The sequence below is a fragment of the Myotis daubentonii genome, chromosome X (genome assembly GCF_963259705.1).
Source record: "Myotis daubentonii chromosome X, mMyoDau2.1, whole genome shotgun sequence".
NCBI lineage: Eukaryota > Metazoa > Chordata > Mammalia > Chiroptera > Vespertilionidae > Myotis > Myotis daubentonii.
The window spans coordinates 139624174-139638068 of NC_081861.1; the positions used below are offsets into that span (position 1 = coordinate 139624174).

Below are 13895 nucleotides of genomic sequence, written 5' to 3' on the forward strand. Positions count from 1 at the left end.
CTGGTTTCGCCATTTTGCAGGTGAGTAGGGAGTAGAGAGAGCCATGTTCTATGTATTTCACAAAATTCTTATTGCGATGACATATACCTACAGGGTGTGCCAGAAGTAGAACATAAATTTAAAATGCTTTGAATGGCAAATTTTAAATTAGGGCTCAACAAAGAACATACACACACACACACACACACACACACACACACACACACACACACACACTAGAGGCCTGGTGCATGAAATTCATGCACAGGCAGGGTCCCTAGGCCTGGCTGGCGATCAGGGCCGATCGGGGCCTGCCAGCTGCTGGCCGGGGCCTTAATTCATTCCGCGCCACCCCCTGGTGGTCAGTGCACGTCATAGCAAGCAAGCGGTCAGTCCCCCGGTCCAACTCCCACGGGGACAATTTGCATGTTAGGCTTTTATATAGAGAGATTTTTATTGATTTCAGAGAGGAAGGGAGAGAGAGAAATATCCATGATGAGAGAGGATCATGGATCAGCTGCCTCCTGCACGCCCCCTACTGGGGATGGAGCTCGCAACCCGGGTCTGTGCCCTTGACAGGAAATCGAACCGTGACCTCCGGGTTCATAGGTCGACGCTAACCACTGAGCAACGCTGGCCGGGCTGCATTAATTACTTCTAAGCGAGGATGGCACAGCCAGCGAGGGTTTCTTGCCAAGTATTTCTCACGTATTTTTCATCCAGGAGCAAAATGGCTGGCTTCCCAATGAGGCCTTTGGACAAATGCTGGGGGAATGGATGCCAACGAGTCCTTCCTGGAAAATGGTATCATTGTCGCAGCCAACTGGGCAAGTGCAGGCGCCTCGGGAAGCCATGGGCGGAGCTTGTCTCATGGTCCGTCCTCCTGGGGGTCCAGCTGAGTCCTTGGTGGGTCTGGCAAGCAGACATCCTGTTGAATGAATGAATGAGTGAAGGAATGAGTAAATGAATGAATGAGTGAGTGAATGAATGAGGGAGTGATTGAATAAGGAATGAATGAGTGAATGAATGAGTGAGTGAATAAATGAATGAATGAGTGAATGACTGAGTGAAGCAATGAGTGAGTGAATGAATGAGTGAGGGAATGAATGAATGAGTGAATGAATGAGTAAATGAGTGAGTGAATGAATGAGTGAATGAATGAGTGAATAAGTGAATGAGTAGGTAAATGAATGAATGAATGAATAAGTAAATGAGTAGGTAAATGAATGAATGAATAAGTGAGTGAATGAATAAGTGAATGAGTGAATGAATGAATGAGGGAGGGAATGAGTGAATGAATGAATGAAAATTGAAAGCAAGCCATTATCATTAGTACAATGTATCCTGGTAGGGGGGCGGGGGGGGGAGGGTGGCAGTCGCATGGTCCAGGCAGGAGGGGGCGTCCCGTAGTCCCGGGAGGGAGTCCTTGGCGAGGTGGGTGACCGGTGTGGGTGGGGCCCGGGACGGGGGCCGGGGAGGCCCCTTGTTTTGGGCGGGATCCGCGCTGGGGACTGGAGTTTTTGAAGGGAGAGTTCGGGGGGGTGAGGGGGTGGTTGTCCTGTGATCCTAGTTGGGGGTGGGGGTGTCCCTTTTCCCCGGATTCGGGGGGGGGGGGTGGGGGTGCGTTTTGCGGGGACCCAGGCAGCGATCCTTGACGGGCAGGGGCGGACCCGTGGTTTAGGGCCGGGGCTGCCGGTCTGGGTCGCGGCCCTGGCGGGGCGGGGCGGGGCCGACGCGGGCCGGGGCGGGGCCGGGGCGGGTTCCCTCCGCCCTCCGGTGGGTCGGTCCGGGGCGGCCCAGGCCGGGGCGTGCGGCGCGGAAACGGAGGCCGGGCGGCCATGTCGCCTTTGTCTGTAGCGCGCGCGGCGCTGCGCGTCTACGCGGCGGGCGTGGCGGTGATGATGGCGCAGCTGCTGCGTCGCTGTCTCGGGGGCTTCACGGAGCCAGGTCAGCTGCCGGGGGGGCGAGGGGGTGGCCGCGCGGAGCGGGGACCACCGGGGAGCGGCGGCCGCGTGGGCGACTCCGGGCCGGGGCGTGGTCTTGGCGCCGCGTGACCTTGACTCCGGGGCGCGCCCGGGGAGGAGGGGCCGGGCGGAGCGCGCGCGCGCGCCTGCCTGGGGGTCGTGCGCCCTGGGGCCTCTCCAAACCCCGCGCGCGCGCGCGCGCGCGCCCTGGGCGCACAAGGTCCCAGCCCCGCGGATTCCCCCACCGCTGGGTGGGAGGCCTGGACTCCCCGAACCAGACCTCGAGCGGCGGCTGTCCGGTTCCATCGCGCCCCGCCTCCGCCCCCGGAACGGGGAAGGGGCGCGCGGCCCGGAGTCCTGGTCTCCAGCCCGGATGGCGTCGGACCGGCCTAGCGCGCGCGGGGCCCAGCGGCGGGTGTCGCGAGGGGTGGGAAGGAGAGCGTTTCGGTTCAGGGGCAACTTTGTTTCTCTGCAGTTTGGGAGGCACCGAGCCATCCGTTCTTGCAACTCGCGTGGGTCCGGGCGCGCTCACGGGGGTGGGCGGGGCTGGGCACCTGCACCCCGGGACCTGGTGCAGGTGCCGTTAGTTCTGGGTCTTAAAACCCAGAAATCTTGCCAGCGGGTGGGCTGGGAGTCATCTTACTCTCTAGGCCAGGGGTTGCCAGCGTGGGGCACCCGCCCCTCAGGGGGTCAATTTGATTTCTTTCTAAAATATATATTTATTTTATTTTTTTAAATAGTTTGATTGCTTAAAGTATTACAAAGAGTATTACGTATGTCACCTTTTTTTTTCCCCGCCCCTGACAATCCCCTGGCCTCCCCGACCCTCAAATATATTTTTATGGATTTCAGAGAGAAAGAGGGAGAGAGGGAGAGAGAGAGAGAAACATCCATGATGAGAGACAATCATGGATCCGCTGCCTCCTGCACGCCCCCTACTGGGGATGGAGCCCGCAACCTGGGCATGTGCCCTTGACCGGGAATCGAACCCGGGACCCTTCAGTCCGCAGGCGGACGCTCTATCCACTGAGCCACACCGGTCAGGGCACTGGTTCTCAACCTTCCTAAGGCCGCGACCCTTGAATACAGCTCCCCATGCTGTGGGGACCCCCAACCATAACATTATTCTCGTGGCTGCGTCATCGCCGTCATGTGGCTGCTGTGACGGATCGTCATGGAAACATCTGATCTGCAGGATGGATTTCCATGGTGACACATCGAACACCATGAAAGCTCAGTGATCGATCACAAAAACAATATGCGATTAGAGATGTGTTTTCCGACGGTCTCAGGCGACCCCTGGGAAAGGGCCGTTCGACCCCCAGAGGGGTCGCGACCCACAGGTTGAGAACCGCTGTCTTAGGGGGGGACAGCAACTCTATTGGGAAACAGGTGCGGCTGGTTCCTCCGGGGCCTGAGGCCAGCGCTGTCTTTCCTGTGTCATTTCAGCTTTCCTGCTTCCCCATTCCGGCTCCCCTACCCCCTTCCCTGTCTCCTCCCCCCTCCCTCCCCTCCCCCTCCCCCTCCCTCCCCTCCCCCCAGCAGTGCCTGGAACTTACTGCTTGGCAGTGGGAGACGCATGGCCAATAGCCTGTATTATTGTGCAAATACTTTCCAATCCCGTTATTTCCCCATAGAAGGGTGGGTGTGTCCGGCCACTCTGCCCAGAAGTAAATATTTTGTTTTCTTTCTTTTTTTTAAAAAACACACATATTTTATTGATTTTTTACAGAGAGGAAGGGTGAGGGATAGTTAGAAGCATCAATGATGGAGAAACATGGATCAGCTGCCTCCTGCACGCCCCCCACTGGGGACGTGCCCGCAACCCAGGTCCATGCCCTTGGCCGGAATCGAACCCGGGACCCTTCCGTCCGCAGGCCGACGCTCTATCCACTGAGCCACACCGGTCAGGGCTGAAGTAAATATTTTAAAATGAGTCCCACTTTCCAGACCTCCGCTCAGGGCAAGAAATCCTTAAATTTGCCAAAATCTAACTTAAAAGACTGAATTACCTTAAGGATGAAATGAGATTTTATTTTTCTTTTAGAAAAGAATCTATAGCTTTTATTTATATATATATATTTTTTTATCTCACCCCAACCCCTCCACCAGCCCCACCCTCACCTTCCCTCCAGGGACAATGGGATATTAAACTGCGGTCCTGTGAGTCTGGCCAGCGTGGCTCAGTGGTGAGCATCAACCTATGAACCAGGAGGTCCCGGGTTCGATTCCCGGTCAAGGGCACAGGCCCGGGTTGCGGGCTCGATCCCCAGGAGGGGGCGTGCAGGGGGCGGCCGGACCATGATTCTCTCTCATCACTGATGTTTCTCTCTTTCTCTTTCCCTCTCCCTGCCTCTCTGAGATCCATAAAAATATATTTTTTAAAAAGCAGCCACATTAAAAAAAAAAAAAAGAAATTTCAAAGGAAACATGGTTAAAAAGATAAACCCTGAGTCTGGAAGGGGAATCCTTATTCGTGGGCCAGAAACCGGTCATTTTATATCAAGATGAATGTCGGTGCCATCATTTTTAAAAATGTATATTTTTATGGATTTCAGAGAGGGAGGGAGAGAGAGAAACATCCATGATGAGAGAGACACATCGACCAGCTGCCTCCTGCATGCCCCGCACTGGGGATGTGCCCACAACCCAGGTCCATGCCCTTGACCGGAAACGAACCCGGGACCCTGCAGTCTGCAGGCCGGCGCTCTATCCACTGAGCTACACCAGCCGGGCCAGATGGACGTCATTTTAGAAACTGGGCGGGCAGCCGGGCTGCCAGTGGCTTCGTGCCCGGTCCCTTTTCACCTCATTCCCGTTTGCCTGTCAATTTTGGAGGAGGAGCCTTTGACCTTTGCCCTGGAGGGCGAGCTAATCAGTGACCAAGAGGACCCGTTAGCCATTTCAATTTGGGGTGAGAACCTGGAATTAGAGGGAGACCCGTAGCTATGGCGCGCCCCGACCACCAGGGGGCAGGCGCTCAACGCACAAATACATAAAGGGCGTCCCAAAATTCACGCAAGAAGTAATTCTGATAGAAAACACAGGTTTGTCATTAAAAGTTGTAAACTTTTTATTGATTCATAAAGTACACAGTCTAGGGTTATGGATGGAATAGCACATCGGGTCAGTGGCCTCCACAAATTTGCTGGCACGTCCGCACTCTTTTGTGGAAATTGTCCACGACCGATATGCGGCTGCTCAGACAATAACAGTTCACGGTGCTCGCTATCGCGACATGATGACCCATTTACCCGACATCTATTCCATCCGTAACCCTAGACTGTAGACCTTACGAATCAATAAAAAATTTACAATGTTTAATGATAAACCTGTGTTTCCTATCAAAATTACTTCTTGCGTGAATTTTGGGACACCCTTTATTTATTTTTTTATTTTTTTCCCTTTTATTGAATAAGATATTACAAATGTGAAGGGACACCCTTTATTTTTTTTTAAAAAAGGGGGCGTCGTGGAGGGTGAGCCCAAGGGCCCTCCCGCAGTCGAGTGGATAAAAAAAAGCCCTGTTTTCAAACTCAAAGGCGAACACGGGACAGATAAACAAGGTTTAAGTGTACATGTACGTGGCCGCAAAAAAACAACCCCAAAAGCTTCCATTTGCCTCAAAACGTAGGTTTCTTCCCATAGAGACGTGCTGAAGACGAAGGGCTGAAATCAACGAGTCGTGGCGAACATAAAACAATAGAGCAATTGAATAAAAAAATGAATGTGTCTTCCTGAACATGAACCCACCAGACACTGAGTAACAGCTCCAATGAATGAGCGTCAGGCCCGTAAACCTATTTTTCTCGTTTTCCCGTTGCGCACCCCAAGCAAGTCATCCCGAGACCAAGGACGCGGCCATCAGCTTCTAGAACATTCGCCGCTGGTGTTTGTGGAGAGAAACGGTGCCCCCGGCGGGAGGGACATGAATTCCACACGACGAGAGTCATTGGCGAACGCTATAGTTCCTTACGAATAATTACGTCTAACAGGATAGTGTAAAAATTAAGCAACGAAATTGCTATTTATTACAACGTTCCCAACATACGGTCCTATTGGCCGGGCGCAGAAATATTCGTCGTTGTTGGCTGGTGGGCAGCGCCCTGGATGTGCTTGATCTGAACCGTGGAATACTATACAGCCCTGAAAAAGGTGGGTCTCTTACCCTTTGAGACGGCCCAGAGGGACCTGGAGAGCAGGAGGCTGAGTGAGATAAGCCTGTCGGAGAAAGACACGTATCCCATGACCGCACTCATCGGTGGAAGCTAAGGGACCAAATAAACGGATGAACAAAATAGATCCAGAGCCATGGAAACATGGAACAGAGTGTGGAACCTCAGAGGGAAGGCGGGGGAGGGTGGGGGGGAGGGTGGGAATAGCTCAACCAAGACCTTGTGTGTATAGATGCGTCACCCATGGACACAGACAATAGGGGGGTGAAGGCCTGGGGCAGGGAGGGGAGGGGCTGGAGGGATTAATGAGGGAGGGGGGAGAAAAGAGGGCGTCTGTAATAATTTCAACAAAAAAGAATTTCTTTTAATTTATTTTTTATTGTTGATTTCGGAGAGGAAGGGAGAGGGGGAATCATGGACCGGCTGCCTCCTGCACGCCCCCTACTGGGGATCGAGCCGGCAACCCAGGCACGTGCCCTCGACCGGAATCGAACCCAGGACCCTTCAGTCCTGAGGCCGATGCTCTATCCACTGAGCCAAACCAGCCAGGGCTAAAAGAATTATTTCCAAAAAAAAAAATTAGCCCTGACCAGTGTGGCTCAGTGGATATTGCGTCGGCCTGCGGACTGAAGGGTCCCGGGTTCGATTCCGGTCAAGGGCACGTACCTTGGTTGCGGGCACATCCCCAGTTGGGGGCGTGCAGGAGGCAGCTGATCGATATTTCTCTCTCATCATCGATGTTTCTAACTCTCTATCCCTCTCCCTTCCTCTCTGTAAAAAATCAATAAAATGTATTTTAAAAATAAATAAAAAGAAAATTAAACTTGGGAATAAAAAAATGTTGGCTGTGCTCAAAATGACTTACTTTTTCTGTTTTTCTTTATTTATATTTTATTTATTTTTTTGGTTCCCTGGCCCAGACTCGAACCCGCGACCCTTCAGCCCACAGGCCGCTGCTCTATCCACTGAGCCAAACCAGCCAGGGCTAAAAGAATTATTTTTTAAAAAAATAATTAAACACGGGAATAAAAAAATGTTGGCTGTGCTCAAAATGGCCTACTTTCTTTTTCTTTTTTTTCTTTATTTTTAACTTTATTTATTTTTGGGGGGTTCCCTGGCCTGGACTCGAACCCGCGCCCCTTCAGCCCACAGACCCCCGCTCTCTCCACCGCGCCACACCAGCCGGGGGCGCGCGGCCTGTCTCCGATACCTTTTCACTGTGTGTCTGTCTGTCTTGCCGCCTCTCACTAGGTCATCACGCCTGAGACACTCGGCGGTACCCAGCCCAGGCGCGGAGAGACGATGGAGGCCAAAACCGCCCCGGACCCCAATGCGCACCCCGCGTCGTCGTCATCATCGCCATCGTCGGACCTCAAGCTGGTGGCGCACCCGCGCGCCAAGAGCAAAGTCTGGAAATACTTCGGCTTCGACACGGACGCGGCGGGCTGCATCCTCCAGTGGAAAAAAATCTACTGCCGAATCTGCCGGGCCCAGATCGCCTACTCGGGCAACACCTCGAACCTGTCCTACCACCTGGAGAAGAACCACGCGGAGGAGTTCTGCGAGCTGGTCAAGAGCAACACGGAGCAGATGCGCGAGGCGTTCGCCACCGCCTTCTCCAAGCTCAAGCCGCCGCCGGACACAGCGGGGGCGGCGGCACAGCAGCCGCTGACGGCGCAGGACACCAGGCAGCAGGAGCTGACGGCGGCCGTCTTGGGGCTCATCTGCGAGGGGCTGTACCCCGCGTCCATCGTGGAGGAGCCCACGTTCCGCGCGCTCCTGCGGGCGGCCGACCCCTGGTACGAGCTGCCCGGGAGGAAATTCTTCAGCAAAGCCATCCCCGTGCGCTACGGAGCTGTCCGCGAGGCGGTGCTGAAAGACCTCTCCAAGGCCCCCTGGTGCGCCATCACCTTGGAACACTGGAGAAGCCACCAGCAGAACCGGAACTACGTCACGCTGAACGCCCACTTTCTCAGCCTCGGCGGCGGAGGCGCAGGGGGAGGCGGCGGCGCGCCCCCCAAAGGCCCATCCCCCGGACCCTCCGGCTACGGGTACGGCTCCCGCTGCCTCAAGACGTTCGAGGTCCCGGATGAAAACGCCGCGGAGACCATGACGCGCGTCCTCTACGAAGCCTTCATCGACTGGGGCGTGGGCGCCAAGGTGTCCGCGGCCACCACCGACGGCGGGAAGGACGTGGCCAAAGCCTGCGCGCTCCTGGACGTGCCCGTGCACCTGCGCTGCCTGGGGCGCGCGTTCGACGCCGCCATCCAGCGCGCGTTCCAGCTGCCCAAGCTGCGCGCGCTGCTGGCGCGGTGCCGGCGGCTCGTGGAGCATTTCCAGCAGTCGCCCGTGGCCAGGTACCTGCTGTTGGAAAAGCAGAAGCAGCCGCAGGAGCCGCCGCAGCCGCCGCACTGCATGCTGGTGAGCGACCGCGTGGCCTGGTGGGGCGCCACGCTGGCCATGCTGACGCGCCTCAGGGAGCAGCAGTTCGCCGTGGCCGCCGTGCTGGTGGAAGACAGCAACAGCCACCACCTCATGCTGGACGCGGCCGAGTGGGCCGGCATCGAGGCGCTCGCGGGCCTGCTGCAGCCCTTCAAGCAGGTGGCGGACGTGCTCTGCGCCTCCCGGTACCCCACCATCAGCATGGTCAAGCCTCTCTTGCACATGCTGCTCAACACCACGCTCAGCGCCCAAGAGCTGGACTCCAAGGAGGTCAGCATGGCGAAGGAGCTCATCGCGCAGGAGCTGGCGCGCACCTACCGGGAGGCGCCCGAGGTGGACCTGTTCCTCAACGTCGCCACCTTCCTGGACCCGCGCTACAAGAAGCTCCCGTTCCTGTCCGCCTTGGAGAGGCAGCAGGTGGAGAGCCGCGTGTTGGAGGAAGCCAAGGGCCTCCTGGAAAAGATGAAGGAAGGCGGGCATCAGGGCGCGGAGGAGCAGCTGTCCGGGTCGTCCGAGGAGCCCCCGGAAAAGAAACCCGCGCCCCCGTGCGCCACAGCCCCGTGCGCCACGGCCCAGTGCGCCACGCCCCCGTGCGCCATGACGCAGCCACCGCCGCCCTCCAGCGTCATCAACAACATGTTGGCGGAGATTTTCTGCCCGCAGGCGGGGGCCGCGGAGGACCAGGAGGAGCGGCACGCGCAGGTGCTGGAGGAACTGAGCAACTTCAAGTCGCAGAAGGTCTTGGGGCTCGACGAGGACCCCCTGAAGTGGTGGTGCGAGCGCCAGGCGCTGTTCCCGGTGCTGCCCAAGGTCCTGCAGAAATACTGGTGCGTCGCGCCCACCTGCTCGCCCCCGGAGCGCCTCTTCGGACCCGCGGCCGCCGTGGTGCGCGCCAAGCGGAACCGCCTGGCCCCCGCGCGCGTGGACGAGCAGGTGTTTCTGTACGAGAACGCGCGTGGCGGTGGCGGCGGGGCGGAGCCGGAGCCCGAGGAGGAGGACGAGGGGGAGTGGGGGCTGGACCACGAGCCGGTGGTGACGTTTGGGGATGCGGTGAACAGCGGGTTCTTTGGGGGCCGGGACAGCGGCTTGGTGTAGCCACAGGGGAACGGAGGGGAGGCGGTTTTGGGGGGTCACGCTTTGATATAAATACGGATCCCCTCTCCCCCCAAAGCCGGCTGGCGTGGCTCAAGCATTGAGCCAGGAACCGAGTGGTCCCCAGTTCCATTCCTGGTTAAGGGCGCATGGCCTGGTTGTGCGCTCCATCCCCAGTCGGGGGCATGCGGGAGGCAGCCGGCCCATGATTCTCTCTCCTCATGGATGTCTCTCTCTCTCTCTCTCTCTCTCCCCCTCTCCCTTCCTCTCTGAAATCAATAAAAATATTTAAACAAAACAAGACCGTATACAGATGATGTGTCGTGGGATTGTGCCTCTAAAACCTGAATAATTTTGTTGGCCAGTGTCACCCCCAATACGTTCAATAAAAGGGAAAAGGATTTTTGAAAGTATATCTGAGCCCGGCCAGTGTGGTTCAGTGGTTGAGCGCCGACCTAGGAACCAGGAGGTCAGGGTTCGATTCCCGGTCAAGGGCACAGGCCCGGGTTGCGGGCTCCATCCCCAGCAGGGGGCTTGCGGGAGGAGGCCAGTCCATGATTCTCTCTCATCCTTGATGTCTCTCTCTTCCTCTCCCTTCTATGAAATCAATAAAAAATATATAATTTTTTTTTTAAATAAAGGGAAATGTGATAAGGAAAGATGGGGTTTCTGGGGTGCGCGTTTGGCGCGACAAGAATTTCCTGTGGCCTCCACTCGAGTTTCAGCAAAAGGGGCCTAACAGAGACCTGTTCCCAGGGTCCACTTTGAAGTTGTCCATCTTCAGCCGGCCCAACGGAACCGGGAAGGGAGGTACGACTTCCGGTTCAAGAAACCCACACGCGCACAAGTTCACGGCCTCCCGTGCGGGGAGAGTCTGGCGGAAATCTGAGAAACACGGCAGCTATGGGCGGAGGTTGACGAAACCTGGCCGCTCCCTAAGCCCGAACCCTGAATCTTAACCCTGAATCTATACCCTAACCCGATAGCTGAACCCTAAATCTAAACCCTAAACCTAACCCTGATCTAAATCCTAAACCCTAGCCCTGACCCAAACCCTAAACCCAAACCCTAAACCCAACCCTAACCCTAAACCTAACCCTGATCTAAATCCTAAATCCTAGCCCTGACCCAAACCCAAACCCTAACCCTAAGCCCAACCCTAACCCTAAACCTAACCCTGATCTAAATCCTAAATCCTAGCCCTGACCCAAACCCTGAACCCAACCCTAAAACCGAACCCAAACCCTAACCCAGTGATGGCGAACCTTTTGAGCTCGGCGTGTCAGCATTTTGAAAAACCCTCACTTAACCCTGGTGCCGTGTCACATACAGAAATTTTTTGATCTTTGCAACCAGAGTAAAACAAAGACTTATATTTCTGATGTTTATTTTATACTAGGGGCCCGGTGCACGAAATTCGTGCACTGTGTGTGTGGGGGGGTGTCCCTCTGCCCAGCCTGCCCCCTCTCACATACTGGGAGCCCTCAGGCGTTGACCCCCATCACCCTCCAATCGCAGGATCGGCCCCTTGCCCAGGCCTGATGCCTCTGGCCTAGGCGTCTGGCCCGGGCAGCGGGGACCTGCAGTGGCAGCAGGGGGCGCCGCGATCACGCGGGCTCCGCCCCTGCCCCTGCAGGATGCCTCTGTCTGAGGCGTCCGGCTCGGGCAGCCGGGACCCGCAGCTGCAGCAGCCCCGCGATTGTGGGCTCCGCTTTAGGCCCAGGCAAGGGGCCCCTAGCTCCTGGGACTGCCAGCTTCGACCGTGCCCAGCTCCCATCGCTGGCTCCACCCCTACTTCCTGCTATCACTGGCCAGGGCGGCAAAGGCGCCTGATTCTCCGATCATGGCTGGGGGCCATGTTCTTAGCTCCCCCCTGGGTTTCCGATCACTGTCAGTGGCAGGGGGCTTCTTCCTGCTTTCCCTTTCGCCTCCCTGCATTGTGCCTACATATGCAAATTAACTCCCATCTTGTTGGCAGTTAACTGCCAATCTTAGTTGGCAGTTAATTTGCATATAGCCCTGATTAGCCAATGAAAAGGGTATCGTCGTACGCCAATTACCATTTTTCTCTTTTATTAGTGTAGATATTTAAATGCCATTGAACCAAGAAAAATCAACCAAAAAAAATGAGTTCGCGTGTCGCCTCTGACACGCGTGTCATAGGTTCGCCATTACTGCCCTAAACCCAACCCTAAAACCTAACCCAAACCCTAAACCTAACCCTAAACCCTAGCCCTAAACCTAACCCTAAACCCTAGCCCTAACCCAAACCCTAAACCTAACCCTAAACCCTAGCCCTAATTCAAACCCTAAACCTCAAATCTAACCCTAAATCCTAATCCTACACGCTAACCGAAAACCGAACTCCTAACCCTAAACCCTCGCCCTCACCCAATCCATAAACGCTAAACCTTAACCTTAGCCCAAACCTAAACCCTAAACCTACCCATAAACCCTAGCCCTAACCCAAACCCTTAACCTTAAATCTAACCCTAACCCAAACCCTAAACCCTAAACCTAACCCCAACCCTAACCCTCAAACCTAGCCCTAACCCTAGCCCTCACCCAAACCCTAAACCTAACCCTAAATTCTAGCCCTAATTCAAACCCTAAACCTCAAATCTAACCCTAAACCCTTACCCTAACCCAAACCATAAACCCTAAACCCTAATCCTAACCCTTAACCTTAAATCAAACCCTAAACCCTCACCTAAATCCTAACCCTCACCCAAACCCTAAACCCTAACACTAAACCGTAGACTTTAAGCCTAAATCCAGCCCTAACCCTGAACCCTAGTCCTCACACGGAGGCTTAAGATTTCCCCGTTATGGTCTGGACACAGTACAAGGCTGTCCCCCCCAAAATTGGAGCTCCGCCCACTTCCTTTTGCCTCACTCCCTCCCCCCACATCCCCCTCTCTCCCCTGACCGCTTATCTCTCTGAGTGTAACATCAGTGTCATTTCAACAATCCTATAGAGCAAAAGACTAATATGCTAAGTGTCCGGTCGTCCGTTCCACCAATCAAAGCGTAACATGCTAATGACATGCTAAGGCCGCTCAAACGCTTGCTATGACGTGCACTGACCACCAGGGGGCAGACAGTCGACAGGTCGACCAGTCTCTATGACGTGCACTGACCACCAGGGGGCAGACAGCTGACCGGTCGGCCAGTCGCTATGACGTGCACTGACCACCAGGGGGCAGACCGTCGATTGGCCGACCAGTCGCTATGACGTGCACTGACCACCAGGGGCAGTCGACCGTCTGACGAGTCGCTATGGCGTGCACTGACCACCAGGGGGCAGACGCTCCAACTAGTAGGTTAGCTTGCTGCCAGGCAAAGGGACCCCACCCGTGCACAAATTCGTGCACCCGGCCTCTATTGTCCTATAAAATGGAAAAAAAATAAATAAAAACATACCAAAAAAAGCACCGCACGATATCCTATAAACGGAGACCTACTCAAAGGAACCCTTTCGAATTTGCTTTGTATTTTTATTTTGTATTTTTCCTCGGTGCAATTACCGTCAGGTTCATCCACGTTATTGCTGGAACAATGTTTGCCGGCTTTTTTTTTGAAATAACACCCGTATTAAGTCCCTGTAAGAGGATAAGATCTTTCTATGATGAATAAGGTGCATTGATTTTTTTAAATAATTTTGGTTTTATTGTCTAAAGTTTTAAAGATGGATTTTAGTTTTTTAATATCTTTTCAGCTCGAACGGCGTGGCTCAGTGGTTGAGCGTCGACCTAGGAACCAGGAGGTCGGGGTTCGATTCCCGGTCGAGGGCACAGGCCCGGGTTGCGGGCTCGATTCCCAGTAGGGGGCGTGCGGGAGGCAGCCGGTCCATGATTCTCTCTCATCGTGGACGTTTCTATCTCTCCCTTCCTCTCTGAAATCAAATTATATATATATTTTTTAAGTGTGTAGACATGTTTCTGGAACGCCCAGGTATATATTTCCTGCAAAGGTGTACCCAGGAGTCTCACCCGTGCCAATACACAGTATATATTTATTTTTCCGGGCTTTTGTGCGAATCTTTTGGGCGACATATTCTAGCAGATTCTCCCAAAGACATAAGTACGGGCGGGATCTGATTTTATCAGGGATATTTCTGCCAGATCCAACCACTCACGATCATTGAAGGTATGATAGTCACGCCTCCCCAATTGCAAATAATATCATTGCAAAAATATATATATATATTTTTTATTGATTTCAGAGAGGAAGGGAGACAGGG

The 13895-nt window shown here is 54.7% G+C and overlaps 2 protein-coding genes and 1 long non-coding RNA gene across 3 annotated transcripts in view; 2 read left to right on the top strand and 1 right to left on the bottom strand.

Annotated features, from left to right (window-relative positions):
• Nucleotides 1-13895, bottom strand: part of LOC132224887 (uncharacterized) — a 133035-nt gene that overhangs the window by 106019 nt on the left and 13121 nt on the right. The gene's annotated exons all lie outside the window — the stretch shown is intronic.
• ZBED1 (zinc finger BED-type containing 1) lies at nucleotides 1790-10079 on the top strand. The gene is made up of 2 exons (XM_059679992.1): nucleotides 1790-1926; nucleotides 7370-10079. Exon 2 carries the CDS (start codon nucleotides 7421-7423, stop codon nucleotides 9653-9655), a length of 2235 nt encoding a protein of 744 aa, XP_059535975.1. The 5' UTR covers nucleotides 1790-1926; nucleotides 7370-7420; the 3' UTR covers nucleotides 9656-10079.
• The window catches only part of DHRSX (dehydrogenase/reductase X-linked), a 31359-nt gene continuing 19256 nt past the window's right edge, over nucleotides 1793-13895 (top strand). Inside the window, exon 1 of the mRNA XM_059680010.1 lies at nucleotides 1793-1926. Within this exon, the coding sequence (XP_059535993.1) occupies nucleotides 1818-1926 (109 nt within the window). The 5' untranslated portion in view covers nucleotides 1793-1817. The remainder of the gene's footprint in view (nucleotides 1927-13895) is intronic.